The sequence below is a fragment of the Clytia hemisphaerica genome, unplaced genomic scaffold (assembly GCF_902728285.1).
Source record: "Clytia hemisphaerica strain Z4C2 unplaced genomic scaffold, Clytia hemisphaerica genome assembly, whole genome shotgun sequence".
Classification (NCBI taxonomy): Eukaryota; Metazoa; Cnidaria; class Hydrozoa; order Leptothecata; family Clytiidae; genus Clytia; species Clytia hemisphaerica.
This window is the reverse complement of record NW_027103528.1, coordinates 1,529,289-1,551,711: the sequence shown is the minus strand read 5'-3', so window position 1 is coordinate 1,551,711 and position 22,423 is coordinate 1,529,289. Positions and strand designations below refer to the sequence as shown.

Sequence of the window (22,423 nt, the reverse complement as noted above, 5' to 3'; positions counted from 1 at the left end):
TTGTACTCCAGCATGGCTGCCTCTTTAAAAAAAGGTACATTCAAATGGGGTCTTTCAAAGATAAAAACTAAACTAAAATCAAAACAAACCTTTCGCTGTGACGCCACGACCCACGGCATGGCCCGAACATGTTTGGGCCTCTTGATTAATACTTTTTAAAAATAGCCCGCGCATCGCCTGCGCTGGCCCGCGCAGTTTCGGACCATGTTTGGGCCAGATTTTCGAAAAACTTGTTACGATCGCGCGTGTAATTTCAGGACCCAATATCCTTATTTTAGCAAACAAATTTTAAAATCTTCATCTTTATTCAAATATATATCTGTATATTGTTCAAATATAAAAGTTAATCATCTATTTTTCAATTAAGTTAGGAAAATTATTAAAAAGAATGATTTGAATCTTAGTACATAATATGGTATTCTTTATCCCGTTCCCTTTTTTGGTGGTCTTCTCCTATTCGAAGCAGAATTTTTCTGAATCGTTTTTTGTACTGTTATACAACTTTGTGAATCAAACTGGTATTTGGAACTTTGAATTTGTCTAATGAAAATATGTAACAATGGATGACGATAAACCAGGAAAGGTAAATAAAATTGAATTCTACTATTCCTATGATGTTCCTTTGCTGTAAAGACATGATAGCTAAACTTGTTTGTTGGGTATTTTTCATGGCCCGAACGTGGTCCGAACAAAATGTTCGGGTCGATTCAATAATTTTTTGTGGCCCGAGCATGGTCCGAACTGGCCCGAACATGTTCGGGCCATGCCGTGGTGGGTCGTGTGACGCCATGAAGATACCACACATTAATTGTGACATCTTGACATTAAAGTCATCTTGTTAGATGTTTTGGTTTGAGAGTTCTTGCAATAGTTTATTGTTCAACTTGGAGAGGAAATGTAAACATGAATTTTTTTTCATAGCAGTTATTGTTGGGGGTCGGATTTCTAGGCAGGGCTGTCGGATTTAGGACCACTCATGGTGCCTGAACGACCCTCGACATGGCCCGAGAATTCTCGGGCCTCTTCGGGCCATGTTAAATGTTAAATTGATTCAGCATGTCCAATCAAACAAAATAGTACAAAATAAGATTTGTCTGTTTTGTTTATATCGCTCAAAAAAACTTTATGAGCTTCCCGTGGACACGCTTCAGTTTAAAACCAGGACCAGTTTACTAGCAAATATTTCCACCCTAAGTATATTTATAACTATGTTTGCATACCAAATAAGACATTTAATATTTATATGAATTTACAACATTCATATATTTACTATAATTAAGAGAAACCAAGTTTTTCTCAAAGAAAATGTTAAAAAAATTCAGTCCTGAAATTACACGCCTGTTTAAATCATGTTTTCAAAAATTTGCCTGAGTGTGGCACAGTGTGGCCCGCGTGTGGCCCGAACACGGCCCGAATTCTCGGGCCAGCTTGGGCCATACTCGGGCTTTACGCAAATTCCAATAAAAGTTTTGGCCCAAGAATTCTCGGGCCATGTCAAGGGTTGTGTGCCTGGTTGAAAAACAGATTTTAGTCTTTAGCCATTGTGAAGAATCACGACGAAGAATCCTTCACCAACACTAAGTTAAGCAAGAGAAGAGAGCAGACACAGAGCATCGAGCATCGCCATCGAGAGCACCCCTGATTCTATTTGTTTTCCTTATACCCAAGTAGCCATTCCGGGTTTGCTTGTTTTTTATTTGACGCTTATCAAAATCTTCTATTTTAGGTCAAACTTTGACAAGCAATTGTTCTTTGTGTATTTGAGCTTTAAAATTAATTATTTTTGAGTAATTTAAAGCTTTCTTTTAGCTTTCCAACCATATATAATATGCAGGTGTAATATTCTATACTTTTGTCTAAAAAATTGTTCCAACTAAGGCCATTTTTAGAAAAATTAGATCTGCGGGACACAAAAAATTTCACAACTCATCTTTGATTTCAAAGCGCTGCGAAGGAAAAAATGTTCAGACAGTGAAACTTTCCATATTTATCAGAAAATACCTGAGAAATCCAATGGTGCTACTCTCTGAAATTAATTCTTTCATTAAAGTTATTAATTTTTACTTTTCATACTTTGGCAAGCATTTTCAGCCTGAAAATGAGGACTAGAATTATAGAGAGTGATACCACTGAAAAATTTGACCCTTTTTTAGCCTAAAACAGTTATTTATATGCCATGAGGAATTTTTCCTCCACAGCGCTTTGATTACAAAGATAGGTAGGCTCAGCAATTTTAGCTTCCGCTTTATAACGTTTTAATTGTTTTTTGCAATGCAATGTCTTCTTTTTCAAAAAAATGTCTTTTCATTTCTTCCTTGAAGTGTTAGCAAGCCATTATACAAAAATAATTTAATAAAAGTCTGCAGTCAAAATGAAGATATTTGGAATATCTTGACTCAATACAAAAGCTTGAATTTTCAATTTTCGCAGCATATTTCGGTGCCATTTCATATGTCATTTCTGGGCTAAATTGTCAACCTCAAATGTCTAAAAAGGTACTATTTTAGCGGAACCAAAATCTCAATATCTCCGGAACCGCTTATCATTAGGAGGTGTATGACCCCTCATTTTTTTTCTTTTTTGAAGCTCTACAAGATGAACTAGGTTTGATTGCCACCAGAATAGTTTCAATTTGACCCTGGAATGGCTAACCCAAGCTGCAGCAAGCAAGGCAAGGAAATGGAAGAGAGAGGACCTGCTTCGTACGATTGTTTGTTGAACAGAATAACTTACCCCTGTCTGTACAGTAAAACTTGTATTTCGAAGACTTTATACTTATCTGAATCTTTGGATTGTTTCGTCTGCAGAATATTTTCTTCAATCAAGCCTTTTTTTTTTTATGGCTTTTTTAGAAACTTTTACACATAAAAAACTAGTTGCCCGTCTGCCTGTCTGCGTCCGCAAACCTGGCAACATTTCTCGCGGGCTTTTGAAAGCTGGGTTTGTAAATCGGGACATTTCCAATTTCGGGGAACTTACCCATAATTCTCTAAACTCGGTCCCAGGGCGCTTTTATGAAAGGCGCCCATTGTTTTTTGTGAGATTGTTGTTGGCGCCCAGGGATCAAGTCAAGGGTGTGGGTGGTTTCGTGGTGTGATCAAGAAAGTCGCCATTTTGATCGAAGGCGCGAAGCGCAAGATGTCTTCACCCCAAGAATTACCACAACAGGCAGCTAACTATTTGTTTATATCTAGTAACAAAGAAGCAAAGAGAGTAATTGATACTAAAGTACAAGTAAGTTCTTTAAAATTGTCTTTATCTGCTGTTCCTTACAATTTCTTGGAGATGTTTACAATTAAGGTGGCGGCGGGAGGAACGCCAATTTCGTGGTGCAACGAACACCCTAAGATTTCAAAGAAAATAGAATAGAAAATCGAAAGTGGATTTTGTAGCATGGGTAAATTTCTAAAAGGAGTTTAAACATCTCAATTATGTTTTTTGATCTCTGATTTTGAAAGGATGGGTGGATAGTAGAGATGAAAGTTTCAGCAACTGCTATAAACCTGACAGTTAGTCACACTATAGGAAATTAAGCTTTTTCAGAAAAAACAACATCAGTCATCTACAGGATGTATTTCAGGCAGGCGCATCCTGGCAAATGAACGGGGTGAGCATTTGCATGGGGTATTCGTCACCCAGTGTAAATGAGATAAGGGCGTCTCAGGCTAAAAGCGTGAAAATGAATAAAAATGAACTTCAAACTGAAAATGGGGAAAAAGGAAGAAAACTGGGAACTTTATTTTTTCGTTAAAAGTTTCTTCAATCTTGGAAGACAAAATTGACCCATGGAAAAAAAATTTCTTCTATGCAGTTCTTTGAAATGAAGCAAAATATTTCCAACCCGGTTCAATTGCGTGGGGTAATCAGTGCTATTATATCACTTTTGTTTTCGACCCCTTGGATTTCAGTCTGGGAAATCCTCTCAATTGCACGCTTATGTTCCGAGGGCGTAAGCGCGTAATTGCATGGTTATAATTTACGCCCGCTCCCGCCCCGGTTGAAATTGCTTAGGGATTTCAAGGGGTTCAGAATTCTCTAATTCGGGCGAAGGCATGGTTTAACGGGCAATCCATTTTTACAGAATCTTCTTCTACGATAAATTTTGAGTAAAACTGCCCTAGGCTTTTGAAATTCAACAGAGCTTTCGGAAGGAATTACGTGTCAAAAATATAGGAAATTTTAAAGCGTGCAATTACACGCTTACCGCAAAAGCTGTCACCCGTCAATCTTGCTTAACGCTTACCGCCCGTTTCAGAACAATTCTGATAAGCGTGTAATTACACGCTTAAAAATTCTGCCATTTTGATAACCTTGCAATTGCGCGCTTACAGCCTCGGAACATAAGCGTGCAATTGAGAGGATTTCCCAGACTGGATTTGCCACCAATCGCAAGTGAAAAATACCTTTTGCTTTGGAAGTCAGGTAAACGATATAAGCGCTGCTTTCGTAGCATTAATCTTTGATACGCATTTCTGCAGGACACTAGTGTGACTAACTGTCTGAGATCAGATTGTATATAAATACTTTCTGCACACCACGCTGAAGCTCTAAAGGGATGTGTGAAAACATCACAATCTGACAACGAATATGCAATCTCGAAATTGTAATGACCGCGTTCGTCGAAAAAGACTAGAACGACAACAAAGTTATGTGATTGTGTTTATGAATAGGGCACCATATCAGTTTTTAACTCTCCGGTGCACAACAAGATTCTTTTTGTAGAATTTTCTGTGGGAAGACTATTTTCCTCAGACGTATAATTTTCAAGCGCCTTCAGAGGTTTACCGTGCGCGTAAGAAAATTACAAACAGCTGTTATCAGGTTAGCAATTGCTGGCTGGCTAATCAGCAGATGGTTGCCAAGATTGAGATATTTCACTACTGAACCTGTAGGAAAAAACAGACTGCATTTTTCTTTACCCAAAACTTTAATTGTGTTTCTCCAACTCAAATTCTTGGTTTTTAATAGATCTCAAAAAGCAATTGCCATATTTTTTATGGATCTCACATCGCGCCGCACTTTCCAGTTTGTTAATGTAAACTGAGTTGGCTTACAAACTCGCATGATAGACCTTTTCGCCTTTCCATCCCCCATCTTGAATTGTATGCAAAAATACAGGAACAAAAAAGCAGTGGTTGGATTTAGTTGGAAAATATGCAAAACATATGCAACTTTACACAAAGATTAAAAAGACATGCCATTAACAGGGGCAGCAGCACCGGGGACCACATTTTTTCAGAGTAAAAAGAAAGCTTTTACTTGCTTTGTAAATCAAGCCAAAGTTTGTTTAATAACGTCAAAAGAAACCTGTTTTAGGCAATCTAGAAGGGCTAAATTCAAAAATTTCGGCCCATCAACGCTAACCATGGTGGCGCCTCCTTCAGTATATCATAATCATGGTCCTATCACTCTCAAAGTGGAGCAGCAGCCCCTGATAAAAGAAATTCCACAAAACAGGGTACACACAGCAAACTTTCAAACCACATCAAACTTTCAAAACACTCAAACTGAAAGCAGTAATTACGAAGTCACACATTCTTTCCTGTGCAAAAATTTTTTAAATTTAATCAAATTTAATAATTTTTAGTTTTCAAAAGAAGCAAATTTAATCTTTCTTCTACAAGATTACGCTTAAATATAATGCCAATTAGACATGTAAGTTTTATAATAATACTTTCTTTTTGTATAGGTTTCAATGCAATCTCACCACGGCAATTTGGCCACCATAGTTTTTGCATACTATCCAATATGACGGATGGAAAGGCGAAAAGGTCTATTCTGAGAGACATTTGCTATCATTTCACTTTCGTTTAATTGTTTATGCTAACCATTGAGGAGCAAATTTTTAGTATCATCACCGTTTAATAAACAGTTTTGAAGAAAACTTTTCTGTCAGGGGGTTTAGAGAGTAAAGTCCTGCAAAGCATTTGCAAATTTATTTCTTTTAATGGATAACACTTTTATACTTTATTTTACTTCCCTTTTATCATGTGAACATAAACCATGAAGATTCCTATTTTGAGTGAAAAAGTCCAATATAAAGTACTGTACATTGTTGATTATCTTTGAGAAAATTCTACAAGACCCCCTGAAATATAACTCACCTACAACAAGTCAGACGGACTTCTCAGGAACTAAAAAAAAACAGTGGGACCTTTTGCGGACCTCTCACGTTGGAAAGAACTCAGAATTAGTGGAATAAGTGGAATATCTTGCCACAGACTTGTCAGTTGACAAAACTACTTGGGGAATCGCGTTTTCTCATATACACGCTTTTTTTTTATAAGAATGGTGTAAATCCATTTCATCATGGATATTCATAACTTTTTTGGGGAAAATCAACCTAAAATATTCTTACATCATTCTTAATTCTCAAACATAAAATGACATTTTTGTGAAAGGAGTGATCCTTACTTGGGGTTAATCGACAATTTATAATTGAAAATGCTCTAAAAATGGCATTCTTAGCTTGAGTATCAGATTCCTTGTGAAGTACGCTATTTTTCAACTGGAATGCATTTGGAGCTGTTCCTGTATTTCTAATTCGCTTCTAAAATAAAGAGCTGTTCCTAGTAGAAATATTTAAGTTGGTTCGGTTGACATCCCTCTTCTAATTTCGACACCCATCTTTAGAGATATGAATAATAGGATGATTGGAATCACTGTACTTACTTTTTAATGCATCCGTTAGGTGAAGTAACCTTGTAGTTTTTTGTGGACTTATGCATACTTTTTCGTATAGCTAGGTATTAGGCCAACTTATGGTAGTAAGTAAGTCAGTTATTGCAGTTCACTTACTCTTGATCCCTCCTTTAATTGCTGACCAGACCCGATCAATCAAACTGAATCAAACCTTGTCGAACCAATCAAACGATCAAACTAATCGAACTCCAACAAATGATTGAGGTTTCCTGATAATAAAACTTCATTTCTTTTTCATAGAATGGTAAAAGATACTACAAAGTGAAATGGGAAAGTTCATGGGAAGCAGAAGATAGTGTAGGAGAATACCAAGATCTTGTTGATCAATTTTGGAACTTTGTAAAGCGTGTGTCAAGTGATGATGGTGCGGAGGACTTACAAAAGAAGGTGATAATGTGACTTTGCTTTACAACAACTTAAAAATGAATGTTTCATTGCAAAAATTAGCATTTCTGAGAAAAAAAATACCGAGAAGGCAAAAAAAAGGGTGTTCTCTACATTGAAATATTCTAAAAGATCTGTTTATTAAAATACTACTCCTCTAAACAGGGGTTTTCAACTTTTGTGTGTTTTCATTTTATTTTTTCTTAAGGCTGTTTTTTACTGGTTTTTTCTTCAAAATTTGTTACTTGTGTGGTGAATATGCCTATGCCTTTTTCAGTCAGCGTTAAGTGAAGAAGATGGACAGGAAGAATCAACGATACCAGTAAGTCACGTTATTGTCTTTTTCTTATACTATATGTGATATTTAACAACCTTTTGTAACTGAGAAAAGTTATATAAAAGCTTACTGTTTCATTCATTAGAATAACGTGTTTGATCTTCTTCAGGCTTAACTATTCTGCATTAGCCTTCTTTCCCCCTTTTTCCCCTCTTACCCACCTTGCTTATTAAGTTTTGAGTCCTTTTTATTCACCCTACTTGCTCATTTTAGTCCCCTTCGTGCATTAGGCATTCAAGTCTAGCACTTCTTGTATGTTAAAATACTCCATATCAATTGTAAAACTCAAAACATACAAAAAACAATCTTGAGCTTAACCAAGACTTCTTCGTTGTCAGGTAGTGGCTCTTTGTCCAAAGTTTTTTGTGATACCCATTCACCAATCAGAAGACCTCTTTTCTTCTCCGTTCTCCTTTTTCATTTTTTGGCTTTTAAAGTCTTGTATTGAATATTTTCTTCGATTTCAATATTACAAATAAACAAACCTTTTACAATTTTTATTATCATTAGAATTCAGAGGACGAAACACCATCAAAAGGAGCCATCACTCTCTCTGATTGTGTCAAATTGCAAGAAAGTGGAAACTTCTATCGTTTAACTCAAGTTAACAAGGAATCTGATGATGAGCGACCGATTTTTATTGTTCAGGGAAATCAACCGCAAATGAAACGTAAGATATGGTTTTTTAAACAAAAACAATTTCGATTTCTTTCCTTGCATACTTTTCCACAAATACCTCGATTTTCTTGGATACATTTTCAAAATTAAATCTTATTTTAAAGTTCATTTATTTTAAGTGTGCACCTGTGTGCACTAATGTCAAACAATGCTTCAACACACATTTTCTTTGATCCTAGAAACTTTATTTTCTTATGATTGACTTATTATGTTCTTTTACTAGGTAAAAAAGGAAATGTCCACGTCATTGGATTACAACACGAACCAAAACAAGCAAAGAAACAAAGAACTGATGATCCATCGGTATGTTTGAGATAATTCTAATCTATTCTGAAATTATTTTAAAAGTGTAAATATTTTTATTACTATCGTTATCATAAAAATTCCAAAGGTTTAAAAAGCTATCAAAAGAATTGTTCTGTTTGTTGTTTGTGGCATTTTATAATTCATAAACAGGGTATTGTATTTTTTGGTAGAAAACAAATGTATTTGAAAATTTTGCTTCAAGTACCAAGTAGGGGATTAATATTCGCGAGACATTTTTTCGACTTATTTTTGCCTTGATGATGCCTTTTTTGACTATTTTCTATCAATTTCTTAAGGGTTTTTGAGATTTCATGAGACAAACCTGAATAAACTGTGAAAGATTAATTTTTCCCGAGGATTAGATTTCAAGAAAACTTTCAAAATATAATCCTCACAGAAATTAATTTCTTAAAGGTACACACTAGGCAGGAATAGTTTGGCAGTAAAACTAATGATAGATTTAGATGAAAGGACGAAGCATAATAAATGCACAATATTTCAACCAAAAATTATTGAGACATTTTTAGGTTCTTTTATCAAAAAGAATGCTGTACTGTATCTTTCAGTAAGCTGAAATATATGTCGTAAGTTTTTAGTGGCCATAGTCTTTCCAGGTCCCGTCTTAAAATGAGTGTGAAAACAACAATTGTTTTAGCTTTGCGGATGTCTTTTTACAAGATTATTGTTGAACACTGGATTCGCGAGAGGATGTCATTTTTTCTCCAACACAGGTAAATATAAATTCTATCAAAGTTCTATCATTGTACCATGTAACAAAAGTTTTATAACTTATATAAATTACTTGATAAATCTTAATAACTTTTTCTAAGATATTTTTGTAGTTTTCAAGTTTATTGGTGTTGTGAAAAGGGTTGTGTTGGAGAAAAGTTTGACATCTCTCTGCGATCAGAACATTTAGACTCAAGGCAATAATATTTGGTTTTCAGCTTCCTCCTGTCCCAGTCACTCAAAAACCTCCAGCTGTTGAACCTCTCGCTAACTTGGTTGTCAAAGATTATCCAGCTGTTGAACCACTTGCTAACCTGGTTGTCAAAGATTATCCAGTTACTGTACCTCCCACCAACCGAGTCAGCAAAGACTCCTCAAATTCTGAACCTGATAAAAAAAGACAAGCACAAGCTGACCCAAACAGTGATGACACAGATGTCAATGCAACAACAACAGATAAAATATTTGGATGGGACAATCCTTACGTTTGCATCTCTTTCTTTTGTCGCATTTGTAAAGATGAACAAATATTTGATGAAGATGAGTGGAGGACACATTTTAATTCACACCTTGTCAACCGCCAGCCATTGGTAAGTTAATTTTTATTATCTGTTTTTAAAGAGTTTGCTCAGTGGTCTCAACTACCACGACCAGGAACCCAAAACCCCAAAAAATAAAAAAGCCTTTTCAAAACGTCTTTTAAGCCCGTCCCCCATCCCCTTTCTGAAACCTGTGAAATATCTAACCCCCAGCAAGAAGAACACTATTCAACCAAAACAGTTATACAGCATCATGACTTAAAAAGACTTACTGGCTCTTGTTATTACTTTTATTACTTGTATTTAAACCAAAATCACTTTGTTTTTAGGATGAAAGACCAGCCAAAACAAATAACTTTGAAGTTTGTTACAAAATCTGCAGTGACCCTAAGATTCCTTGGATTCAAAAAGTCGATTGTTTAATTCAAAACTATGGTGTGAATCAATATGTTCGCTTGGTCTTCCTCTGTCGCATTTGTCGCAAAGAGCAAAAGTCTACTGTCACAGGAAATTGGCGCAATCATTTCCAAGTCACCCATTCAGCAAATGATCCATTGAAATGTGATCTTTGCGGTGTACCAGTGAAAAGCAAACACGCTTTGAATGAACATAAAAAGATCCATCATAAACCTGCATCAAAGGAAAAAGAAAAGTCCATTCATTCATGTGACATTTGTTCAATGCCATTCCAAAGGAAAAATGAATTGAAGAAACACGTATCTCAGAGCCATACCCAAAGTAATGTTTCTATGGCATTAGAGCAGCCCACATTACAGAAAACCTTTGACCCATCAACTAAAGTGGCTGCTTCAGTAAAAAAGCCTCATCAAAATCCTTTTATAGACACAACCTTTACAGAACCAGCCAAACCATCTAAAAAGAAAACTAAAAATACATCTGCGTCCAATACCAATGGTAGATTTACATGTGGTATGTGTCACCGTAGTTTCAAAACAAAAATCGAAATGAATAGCCACCAAGAAGAACAGCATTTCTTTAACGTTCACTCATCTGCTAAACAAATCTACCAATGTCCAAAATGTGAAGAAGTCTTTGCCAAACATATCAATCTGTTAAACCATACTATTGAAAAGCATGGAATACAGGACACCTTGCCAGGTGCAATTACTGTTGCTGACCTACCAAAGGAGAATCCAAACGAAAATAAAACTAAAAGCTCATCAGAAAAACGAAAATCAACACCTAAAAAGCTGGCTCCTACAGAACTTGAGGCTTCTTCTTCTAACACTTCAGATGTCTCTGCAACCTCAGAAACTTTACAACTTCAACCAGATCTAGTGAAAATTATGAACAAACAAAGAAGTGAACAGATAGAAGGATCAGGCTTTCAAGATGAGGAATCTGACCAAGAAGAAGATGGTAGTAACCTTATTGTGATTATCAAAGAAGAGGAAACCTTTGATGACCCAGATGAATCTTTTGTTGTCAATGTTCCCTTAGAAGAAAGACCTCCTTGGACCCCTTGATTTTGAACATTTAAATTACTAAAGTATCCATATTTTTGGTTAATTTTAACTGTAGAGATGTTTTTATTAGAATTTTAATATTTTTTATTTGGAAAATTTGAGAATAAAATGAGAATTGTTATTATGCTAATTACTTACTCTGGTTTTCTTTTAGATTTTGGTGAACCTTCTTTTGCATGATATAAAACTATAGTCGTCCAAGAAAACATTTGTCTATAAACAAAGCAAAGCACCTCTTATGTTGAAAAATCAGAACTATCAAAAGGAAAAATCTTCACTCCCTTCATTTACTTGTTTAGGATTGATTTTAATTGAGTTAATTATTAACTTTTTTACTTGAAGGGTCGCTTGTGAGTGTTCAGGGATTTTTGCATTTCAAATCGCTTGTGATGACACATGATATTTGTATGTTAAAGGATATTCTTTAAAATCGATGTTTTTGTTTATATGAAAATTTTATTTTATGATAGAAAGGTGAAGATGACCGGAGATTCCCTTGCATGGTGTGTGGTATGGCTTTCCGACGCAATGATATTCGACGCCGACACGAGATCACACATTCAAAGGAATACCGATATTTTTGTGCCATCTGTGGTAAAGGATTCATACGGAGATATGTCCTTGTTAAACATTTGACACGTGACCATAATACAAATGATTCTCAAAAGATAGTGTACCAGAAGAACACAAAGAAAGAAGATGATATTATCAAGATGCCATCCGCACTCGAATCACCCACTGATCAACAACAACCACAAAACGCTTTAACTGAACAACTCCAACAAATTGATCCAGAGTTGAAATCACCTGGCGGCGCACCTCACGCAATGGAGCAACCACAAGAAGAGTACAGAATAGTCACAGCTGAAGAAGCTATGGAGGAAGGTGAACCTGAAGAAACAACTGAGGTTCAGGTCACAATGCAAGCAATCGTAGATGATGAAGGGAACCCAGTTGCCACTGAAGATGGAGAGGATGGTACACCTAATATTCACGTCACCGCAATCCTGGCAAGTGCACTGGAGAAGTCTGACGACAAGGATGTAATCAAAGTCAAAGAAGAAATCACACGTATGTTTTGTTTTAATCTCTTGATTCTGTGTTCTTTTAGGAATTAGAAGAACTCTGTCATACCTTGGAGCTTGGTTAAAGTTAATTTACTTCTTTCAATGCCATTAAATTATCATTATCTTTGTGTTTTTCTTATTTTCAGAATCCCAAAGTATCAAATTCCAATAAAGAGATATCAAGTACCACAAAATGAATGAACGAAGATCTGAATCCTTTCAGTTATAACATATTGGTTGCAATGAAACTACAAAGTGTGAGGGCCAATCCAACATGAGGTCGAAATAATGTTGTATCAAATAGAAGGTAGTTCCAGCAAAGATGGACAAGTGTTTGTACAACCATTTCAATTGCTTTGGAAGCTATGAGAACCCTTATAATGTAGACGTTGTGTCCCTTGATAATCCCTCCAAAATAACCACAATTAACTATAGTTTTATATGGTTGGAATCCTGTTTCGGCATGGAAATTCCATTAACCCTTTCAATTCAGGAAAAAAGTTTTCACGGAATTTGGATTTCATGGTATAGGTATTATCTATGAAAATATTTTATTTCTCTTTTCGACAAGTTGCCCTTAAATCTTATTTAGCACCTCAATCTACCTCAAAAGGTAGTATAATCAGGGGGGGGTCAAGCAGTTAATCCAGAACATCATCCGTAGTAACTGATTTTGGATGATATTAGGACCACCCACCCATTCTGACACTTAATCCACACTGGATTTACTGTTTTTCAGTCACAATCTTTGTATACCACCCCCTAAAACAGTCCACCGGGGCATTTTGGCATGCATTAAGTTATTTTAATTGATGTTGGTGGACTTTCTAAGTAATTTTCAATGCATTTCTTTTAAAAACATGAATAGCTATGAAAATATAAAATATAAAGAAAAAATATCTAAATCTAGTATGAACAGGTAAGAAAATAGATCAAAACAGCAAAATGATAAAAGGCAGTAAGTAACAAAATATAGCAAACGTTATTGCATACCTCAAAAAAGATTCAAATATCTCATTTTAAAATCAACATTCAAAGTCAGTTAGATCCAGTTAGATTTTGTGGTTTTAACTAGGCTGCAAACCCAATCTTTAAGTGTTCCCAACGATGTAGAACTTGCTTGGGGTTAGGTGCCCCACTCACCCTATAATTTTTTCAAATTTTAATCGGATTTTTGTTTACAAAAAAAGGGGCGAATCACCCGATTTCATAACAGCTTGAAAATTAGTGAAAACGGAATTTGTAAACAAAGCAGGAAAAAGTTAAAGCAAGACTTTGATGCAGTTTGACGTATTAAAGACAGAAGAAGAGGCAAAAACGAGCATGAATCAGAATAAAAGAATTTTACAGAATGACAGAAAATGCAGTTAGTCCACTTTTTTTTCCCAGAATTCTTTCAGAGACCACCCCTTTGGCAGTTAATCCACTCTTGGATTAACTATATTTTTCAAAATTTGAAAATGGACCACCACGGTCAAAACAGGCATAGTGTTTTGGATTAACTGCTTGACCCCCCCCCCCTGGTATAATACCTTAAATTACAAAATCAAATTCTGTGAAAATTCCGTCCCTTATTTTAACATAGGAATGCTTCGTTCCTATTACAATTCCTATGTATGCAACAAAACAATCCGGGAGGATGGTCGAGACCTGTCTGCATTAGTATGATGCACTGGAAATAATGAGAACTTGTACTTGGCTGATTGTGGCAAAGAGAGATTTAGTCTCCATTGTGTTGTATCTGTCACCACGAGTATTTATGCAAAAATGAACATTTGAATTTTAATTTTTAGTCAATATTTTTTTTATTAATTATATTATATTAACTTTTGAGGCATTTATTGATATTAAGGCAAAATTATATTATATTCATATTTTTGGAAACCAAACGAGTTGGAGTTAATTTTGCTCCAGATTTTTTTTGGTAGGAAATTCTCGGTTGATTTCTAAAAATAAGATAATTTTAGCCTTACTAGTGTTCCACCATTCTTTATTAAAATGTAAGTACGGTTATAATGAACATTTTAAAGTAAAAATAAAAAGGAAAAGAACTTTCTTTTCAGAGCTTGTAATTGTAACCTAACTTTACCTCTAATCAATCCAAAATTGAAACTTATAGTAATCTTTTTGGTTATGTTAAGGATAAAAATCGAATCTGTACCTTTGTCTAGCAAAAATTGAAAAAAATAGTTAGGCGTGTATATATTTTTTCAAATCAAATCTCGAATGAATCCATACCATTGTCTTCCACTTCATCTTTTAGCAAAAATAAAAAAGATTGAATAAATATTTAAAAAGAATGTTGAGCATACAAGACGTATTACGACCAAACATTATCAACATCAATGGACGTCGTTATCGACAGCTTCCAATCAAATCATTGAACAATGAGCAGCAAAGTGATTACACAGAAAATCTGGCTTCCTATGTCGAAGAAGGTAACTTTAATAGTTTAGTTTTCATCTCGTCGACAAATGTTCTTTGTCCGACCTTACTCCCTTTTTTACAAGCTCCGACAACCGAGCTTTTTTACATTCACGGAAGAAGTTTCAGAGGGAATTTAATTTGGCGGATGGTGTGGTTCAAATTTAAAATTAATGTGAAAATGTTCAAAATAGCTCCTTTTATGACCCAAATTGTGAAAAATTGAGCAAAATTTGATAAAATTTTAATTTGGAGGGAATTTAATTTGGTGGGTGGCGGGAAAGTTTTAATTTTTTGGGAACTTAATTTGGCGAATTTTGGCCAAAACCGCCAAATCCGCCAAATTTTCTTCCTTTAAGGCATTTTCTTTGACTTCTTTTTTACTGATTATGAAATGATCAGGGCTAAGTTGCAGAAATCCAACTCATTGAATGTCATTCTTAGAATTTGTTTGAAGTAATTCCTGCAAAATGTCATTTTCTAATTTATTTTCAATAATTTTTTCATAGACACGTATTATGACGAACCGAACACTTGCTCAAACCAACCAGAATGGCAAGTCGAACAGACACACAACGGTTATGAAATTGTCATTGAAGACTTACCCATGTTTTATTACAAATTCATAATTGGTAAAGGTGGAAGCAAGAAGAAAGAGATTGAACGTTCTAGTAATGCATCTATTAAACTACCACCAAAAGGAAGCCAAGGAAATGTGAGTAAGTTTCTGATTCAGAATTTAAACCTTTATACCTTAAATCCTCGAGTAAGCGCCCCGCTTGAATAAGCGCCCTGCTCAAATAAGCGCCCCCCTTTTAGTTAAAATAATATTATAACCGCCCCGCTCAAATAAGCGCCCCCCTTTGAATAAGCGCCCCCTCCAGGGAAGGGCGCTTATTCGAATTTTGTTATAGATTGAATAAGATATTGAGTAGATACTTGTGTCTTAAAAAGAAAGAAAGCGATTAAGAATAAAATGATAGAAATTATCAATTGGATTTTTCTAATTTTTCTTTTATTCGTGCTTTTTTGAAAAATCAACCCTTTGAAACAGCTAAGTTTAAGCAGATTCCGAATTTGTTGATATACGAATTTCTGAAATAAAAAAATAAGCGCCCCGCTCGAATAAGCGCCCCCCTTAGAGCCTGAAAAATTAAATAAGCGCCCGGGCGCTTATTCGAGGATTTACGGTAGTAACTGGTGATTATAAGTCAAAATTTGGATTTTGGTAATTAGTTATATGCCATCATTAATTGCCGCTATTAATTGCAGTCATTCAGTAACTTCAAATTTCCAAATATTATTTTTGATTTCAAATGAGAAAACACGCCGAGCTCTAGTGCTTTTTTTGGGTGGGATCAAAAATAGGACAACATGGGTCGTGTCCAGTACTCTAAAAAGATTGATGTCAGTGGTACTCTGTTCGACTTTGGACCAATTACCTGGCTTTGGACTTAAACATTCTGTGCAATTAATCCGATTCTACTATTGATATTGCAAATTTTAAAAGTGTGAGCCTGCATCAGGGAGCAAATGAGTCAACTTTCCAAGCATTTTTAACATTATAATGCAAATGAATGTCTTGAGCTGAACTGCAAAGGTTTGAGTGTGGGTTAGAAAAATAAACTAGGAGATTTCCGAGTATTTTAAGTACTGTTATGCGGTGCAAACTTTCATTTTTGACTGATTTAGCGGGTGGATTTGAAATATGGGTGATATATATCTTCACTATGATGAGTGAAAGGTTTTTTAACAAGGTAAGATAATGATTGTTTTATTTTTTGTTCCAGTAATCAGCGGACGTCACAAATGTGATGTAGTGAGCGGACGTAATCAACTTCAAACAATCATTGATTTACACCGTACAGAACAACCTGCAACACATTTCCTTTGTATCGCCCTTGACGCTGACCACATGGATGAGAAGTTTGCAGACTTCAAAGAAAAAGTCCTCGAACTAAACGTTTGTATTTATTTGACCTCTATCAAAATATATTTATCCTGACGCATTAACTTTGACTTAGTTTAATTTTTAATTGGTCAGCCCCGGTGACCCTTCAAATCCCTTTCACGATTTTTTTCCCGGAGGTCGTCGTCAAGACTTTCAAGTTTGAATCCGATTTCGGATTATTTTCGGAAAACAAGTTATCGGGAAAACTTTGGCGCGAAAAATATTTTTTCTTGGAAGAGAAAAGAAACACATAACTTCATTAAAAGATTTGCGCATAATAATAAAAGAACACTATAATTAAAAAGAAGAAAGTGAAAAACAATTTTTTTTGTTTATTCAATAAATTGAAAGAAGCTATTGTATTGTAAATAAATAGAGGGTGTAAAAGAAAGTTTTTTATGATTGATTTTGAGGCTTTCTTGTCTGGAGAGTTTTTGGACCTACCCCGGTGGAGGTCCTATAAATTAACCTTTGTCCGTCTGTCCGTCCGTCCGTTAGTTACCAGCTTTTCTCATGATTGGCTCATTAGTTTTTTCTGATTTTTTGCACAATGATGCAAAATGGCAATGCCCAAAATGTGACGGAGCCTGATTTTCGAAAAAAAAAATTTTTGGGCAAATTTGAGCCAAAAAACGGCTAAAAAACGGGTTTTTTGGACTTTGTGAAAAATTGGATCATTAATTTTTTCTGATTTTTTGCACAAAAGTAGGGTACCATCATAGGTATAAGATGGCTCAAGCAGATTTTTGCAAAAAAATTTTGTTGGCTCAAAAAACGCATGTTTATCTATAAGAATCACTATTAATAGGCATACATCAATGTTCTTAGTCAAATTACTCAATTTTTTTATGAGATAGATGTTTTTCTGCTCATGAGGGCTTACTTTTGAAGAATATGTGTGTTTAGACAGGAAATTTGGGTTGCTTGGCGTGTTTTCATAGAAAAACTGGCCAAATTCGATATTTTTTTATAAGCACATTATCAATTACTTAGGTATTGGCTTTTCTCGAGATTGGCTCTTCCATTCTTTATGATTTTTTACACAAAGATGCATAACTATAAATCCTTGAATGTGACAGAACCCGATTTTCGAAAAAAATGTTTTTGGACAAATTTGGGCCAAAAAACGGCTAAAAAACGGGTTTTTTGGACTTTGTGAAAAATTGGATCATTAATTTTTTCTAATTTTTTGCATAAAAGAAGGGTACCATCATAGGTAAAAGATGGCTTAAGCAGATTTTTGCAAAAAAATTTGTTGGCTCAAAAAACGCATGTTTATCTATAAGAATCACTATTAATAAGCATACATCAATGTTCTCAGTCAAATTACTCAGTTTTTTTATGAGATAGATGTTTTTTTTTTCTCACGAGTGTTTAGACAGGAAATTTTGGTTGTTTGGCGTGTTTTTATAGAAAAACTGGCCAAATTCGATATTTTTTATAAGCACATTATCAATTGCTTAGGTATTAGATTGATTGGCTCTTTCATTTTTTACGATTTTTTGCACAAAGATGCATAACTATAAATCCTCGAATGTGACGGAGCCCGATTTTTGTAGAAAAAAAATTTGGGTAAATTTCAGCTAAAATAAAGGCCATAAAAGGGTTTTTTGGACTTAGTGAAATATTGGACCATTGTTTTTTTCTGATTTTTTGTATGAAAGTAGATAAAAGATGGCTCAAGCAAACTTTTGTAAAAAATGAATTTTTCAGCTCAAAAAAAGCATCTTGATCAATAAGAATCACTATTAATAAACATACATCAATGTTCTTAGCCAAATTACTCTATTTTTTGGAGATGTTTTTTTGCTCACGAAGTCTTGAATATGAAAGAACAAGAGCATGAAATTTTGGTTTCTAAACGTTTTTTTATAAGAAACAAACGACTAATTTTAATAGATCGTCACTATTTGTGTTCTGAATGATTGTTTAATGGTCACGTCACGTAGATATCAATTATAAACGTGTTAAATGCACAATCCAGGTAGGTCCATCAAAGTATCACTTGTTGTATGTAAGAAAGGAATGTCAAAGTGTGGCGTAACATAAACTTAGAATCGTCATAACTTTTGATTGCGTTATCGAATCTGGACGGAATTTCCTAAGCAGCTTCCTCAATATAAAATGCCCCTATTCATTCACATTATACTAGGTTGAACACGCCATTTAAATCAATCTGAATCAATTGACTATGTGATTACTAGACAGCTAACCGTGCCCCGGGGGAGGCACCTTAGGCAAAATTGGGTACGGGGACGTGCCACTTATCAGGATTTCTTTTTTAGGCTCTGAAGATATCTGACAGGTTCCCAAATTTACTAATTTTCAAGTTGTGTATCTGATAGGGTCGATTTTTTATTATTTTGGACAATTTTTTAGGATGGAAAACAGAAAATCTTTCAAATTTTCGTCTACTTTTATTTTCAAGGCGAAAATAGGAAAAATTTTGAATTTTTCGTTTTGACAAGTGCCCCCCCCCCCCCGGAACCGTGCACACTCAACTACTCAACTATAAACGAAGGGCGGCCTTGACTGGAGAAAAAAAAATAAATCAACATAAAAATGCCGCAGTGAACAAAACTGACGAAAGCCGCAGTGAACATATTATAAAGCGGCCACCTCGGATACTTCCTCAGAGAATAAAGAACAGGTTTAAGACATTCTAACGAAAAGATTTATGTGAAATTCCAAGGATGAAATAATCCGATCACATCTCTGTCTGCTTTGGACAAATTCAACTTTGTGTTAAACTTTTTTTTGTCTGAAGTTCAACCAAAATGAGCTTTTTAACCTCTTTGGCTTTAACATCGAATTAGGTTTCTTGATTGTACTTCCTTCTAATCGTTTTAAGCTTATTGGGCTGACCTTCCAGCGCAGCTGGTTTATTTGAATTGAAATGCTTTGTAACAGCCCAAGAATCTAATCGATTGTACTCTAAACTTAGTGAAAAAAAGAATTGAAATTTTCTCTTTCAGGCACGAGGTGTTGATGGCAGTATATTTCAAGAGGCTAAAAGATTACATTTAACACTCTCCTTGACACCTTTCCTGAATGATGCAGAAGTGGTAAGTTTTGTGCTGTTCTTCTAGAAAAGAATATTGACATTGGGACGTTCCTTCCTTGATTTTGCCTAAAGGTTTTGTTTTCTTTTGTTTTCACACGCTTTTTTATGAGAATATCAGGTTTAAAATTGGCCAAATCGTAGGAATACCCTAAGAATACCCTTTAAGAATTTGATAAGAATACAGTCATTTCGTATTTGGTTAAAAGAAGAAACCGATTTTTTTGTTCGACTTGAATTGCAACTTTGAGGCAGAAATATAATTTTGACTCCTAATAATGTGTATTCTAAAGTCCCAAACTCTCAAATTGATCATTTCTCGTGTTTGTATGAAAGTCAAATCTAAAAAAAGTAAGAATAAGTTAAGAATATTTCACCCTCAATTTTGGCAATTTATTTTAAGAGTACTTGACCCTCATCCAAAGTGCACTTTTTATGATATGATTTTTTTTCAGAACGAATTGCTACCAACTATCAGTGATACCGTCAATCAAATAAAACAGTAAGAATTTCACCTGACCAATTATTCTACTTGGATTGTTTCAGCAAATTATCTATCTTTCATGGTTCTTCCTATTACGATACCTTAATCTATCTTTCCTTGACAGAATTACTGCTCATTTCTAAAACACTCCTTTTCATTATCCCCAAAACAAACTAAAAGCTAACAGTTTTGTAGTAGAATTATTTTTTTCTGTAGACAGTATCTACCTGAAGAATTGGTTGATATACATTTACGAGGGATCGAATACATGAACGATGACCCTGGTGAAGTAGATGTGCTTTACGCAAAAGTCAGTTTGCCTGATAGTTCAAACAGGTAGGCAAGCTTGTAACTTTGTGATCTTCTGTTTGAGTGCTACCCAAGCGCTTCGCTTTAGCATTCAAGGCAAGCTCTCCCTTGTATTGACAACTTAGTGTTGCCTTATTAAGAGAATTAATTTTCTTCAATAAGTTTACTTTTCTTTGTACTTGCATAAAATGGTTTCCTTTTTCCTGGCCCCTGGCAGATCCTTCTGTGGAAATTTGTCACTTATATCTCTGCTTTCTTACGGGTTTGAATTGTGATGAGACAAACTTTAAGAATAAGATAAAAATTGATATGATAGATATTGAAACTTGTTGGTACTTGCTTTCTTTAATATAATTCTCGTGTTTGGAAAATTGGGTCGGTAGCGAGTGTTTCCCAAGGCGGGAATCGATCTTAACTTCAGCATTTCACATTTGTAATAATCTTGTTTTCTTTTCAGACTTCAAAAGTTCGTGGACGAGGTCGTGGATGCACTCTCTACAAATGGGTTGGTTAAAAAACAATACGATCACGTCAAACTCCACGCTACCATCATGAACACTTTATTTCGTGAAAACAAAACACCCAAAGAAGAACGAACGCGCAATCAAAAATTCAAAGAACGGGTTACTTTTGACGCGACCAAGATTCTTGAAGTAAGCCTATCTTCTGCAATTCTGTTGATTCGATTGTGTTGCTTTTGTGATCTTGATTTGTATAGGTGTGCTGAAGAATTTTCCGTTTCGATGGGACGAGCTGAGCAGTAAATTTTATCATAAAACAATAATTTGATTGCATTTCTTGTTAAGAAAAAAGCCTTTCAGGTTTGCTAAGATAGTTCTAACCATCATTTTGATCTACTAGTATTTGGGATAGGCACACAGACAGATTGTCCGATTAAATTTAGTTTTAACATCTTTGTTTTTCTTGCTAGTTGTATGGTGATTACGTGTTTGGTGAGGTGACTTTCAATAAGTTGGATATCTCACTCAAAGGAAGCTACGATAAAGATGGACGTTACAAAAGAGTGGTGTCCATACCTCTGTTGAGCAAATCGTAACATGAAACAATGATTTGTCAATCAGCCATTCCATTAAATTTCCATACAGAGGGGGGGGGGATGGGGACGAACCTTTTCAAGTCAAAAAACATTTCATGGAAATGTGTGGATACCCCCTTGAAAATGACAAAATTAGCAAATAAAACCTTGGAAAATTTATTTTCACACTTAATGATTTTGGACAAACTGGCATATAATTTTTTTTTTTTTTTTTTTTTTTGTAGCATAGTATTTGCAATGATAAAAAGATCTAAAAATAGTACAACGTAATTTTGCTAATATTGATGATAAAGTAAAAATCTTTCCTAAACTAAAAAAACATTCGCAGGAGTAAGAAGAAGACATTACTGTCTTTTCACCTAACCCCTTGAAGCGAAGTTTGTTTATTTACAGACTAAGTAGTGAAAAAAGTATAAATGTAATATAGTTTATATAATAATAAAAAGAGAAAGAAGTAGAAGATAAAATTATTTGTAAAAAAAGAGACATTTCGAGTTTTTACGATAGTATTAAAAATATTTCTCAATGTCAAGATTCATTATATATTTTTAGTGATTTATTGAAACCTAATTTGGATGATTTTTCTGTGCAGGATTTTTTGAGTTCTTTGCTAAGAACATTATTCCACATGAATGGACCCCGGTATTTGATTGCAAACCTTTTTACGGCTAATTTCGCGTCCTGTATTTTAAAAGCATTCTTTGAATATCTTGTTTGATATTTGTGTGATATTGTCGGGAATTGGGTTAAAAACGCTTTTGGGCAAGTCTTGGTTTTGACACTACCCATAAAAGAAATTGTTTGCAAGATATTTAATTGATAAATATTAAGTGCGCCCAATTCTTTGAAATGATGACTAATTGGAGCAAATTTGTTTACACCAAACATAATGCGCAATTATTTTAAAA

General features: G+C 34.8%; 2 protein-coding genes across 2 annotated transcripts; both read left to right on the top strand.

The window, feature by feature from the left end:
• Nucleotides 1-3,033: 3,033 nt before the first annotated feature.
• LOC136799479 (uncharacterized) lies at nt 3,034-11,292 on the top strand. The gene is made up of 7 exons (XM_067056190.1): nt 3,034-3,234; nt 6,943-7,089; nt 7,364-7,408; nt 7,934-8,093; nt 8,325-8,404; nt 9,355-9,726; nt 10,005-11,292. The coding sequence occupies exons 1-7, from the start codon at nt 3,139-3,141 to the stop codon at nt 11,160-11,162; spliced, it is 2,058 nt and encodes a 685-aa protein (XP_066912291.1). The 5' UTR covers nt 3,034-3,138; the 3' UTR covers nt 11,163-11,292.
• A 3,200-nt stretch (nt 11,293-14,492) lies between these two features.
• LOC136799594 (activating signal cointegrator 1 complex subunit 1-like) lies at nt 14,493-21,716 on the top strand. The gene is made up of 8 exons (XM_067056317.1): nt 14,493-14,667; nt 15,163-15,372; nt 16,444-16,616; nt 19,580-19,669; nt 20,121-20,167; nt 20,366-20,485; nt 20,916-21,111; nt 21,390-21,716. The coding sequence occupies exons 1-8, from the start codon at nt 14,529-14,531 to the stop codon at nt 21,513-21,515; spliced, it is 1,101 nt and encodes a 366-aa protein (XP_066912418.1). The 5' UTR covers nt 14,493-14,528; the 3' UTR covers nt 21,516-21,716.
• Nucleotides 21,717-22,423: the final 707 nt, after the last annotated feature.

Coding starts and splice junctions, on each gene's coding strand:
- LOC136799479 (XM_067056190.1), top strand. CDS start 3,139: ATGTCTTCACCCCAAGAATTACCACAACAGGCAGCTAACTATTTGTTT. Junction 7,090..7,363: donor CGGAGGACTTACAAAAGAAG/GTGATAATGTGA, acceptor TGCCTTTTTCAG/TCAGCGTTAAGTGAAGAAGA. Junction 9,727..10,004: donor TTGTCAACCGCCAGCCATTG/GTAAGTTAATTT, acceptor CTTTGTTTTTAG/GATGAAAGACCAGCCAAAAC.
- LOC136799594 (XM_067056317.1), top strand. CDS start 14,529: ATGTTGAGCATACAAGACGTATTACGACCAAACATTATCAACATCAAT. Junction 14,668..15,162: donor GGCTTCCTATGTCGAAGAAG/GTAACTTTAATA, acceptor ATTTTTTCATAG/ACACGTATTATGACGAACCG. Junction 19,670..20,120: donor TCCTGAATGATGCAGAAGTG/GTAAGTTTTGTG, acceptor ATTTTTTTTCAG/AACGAATTGCTACCAACTAT.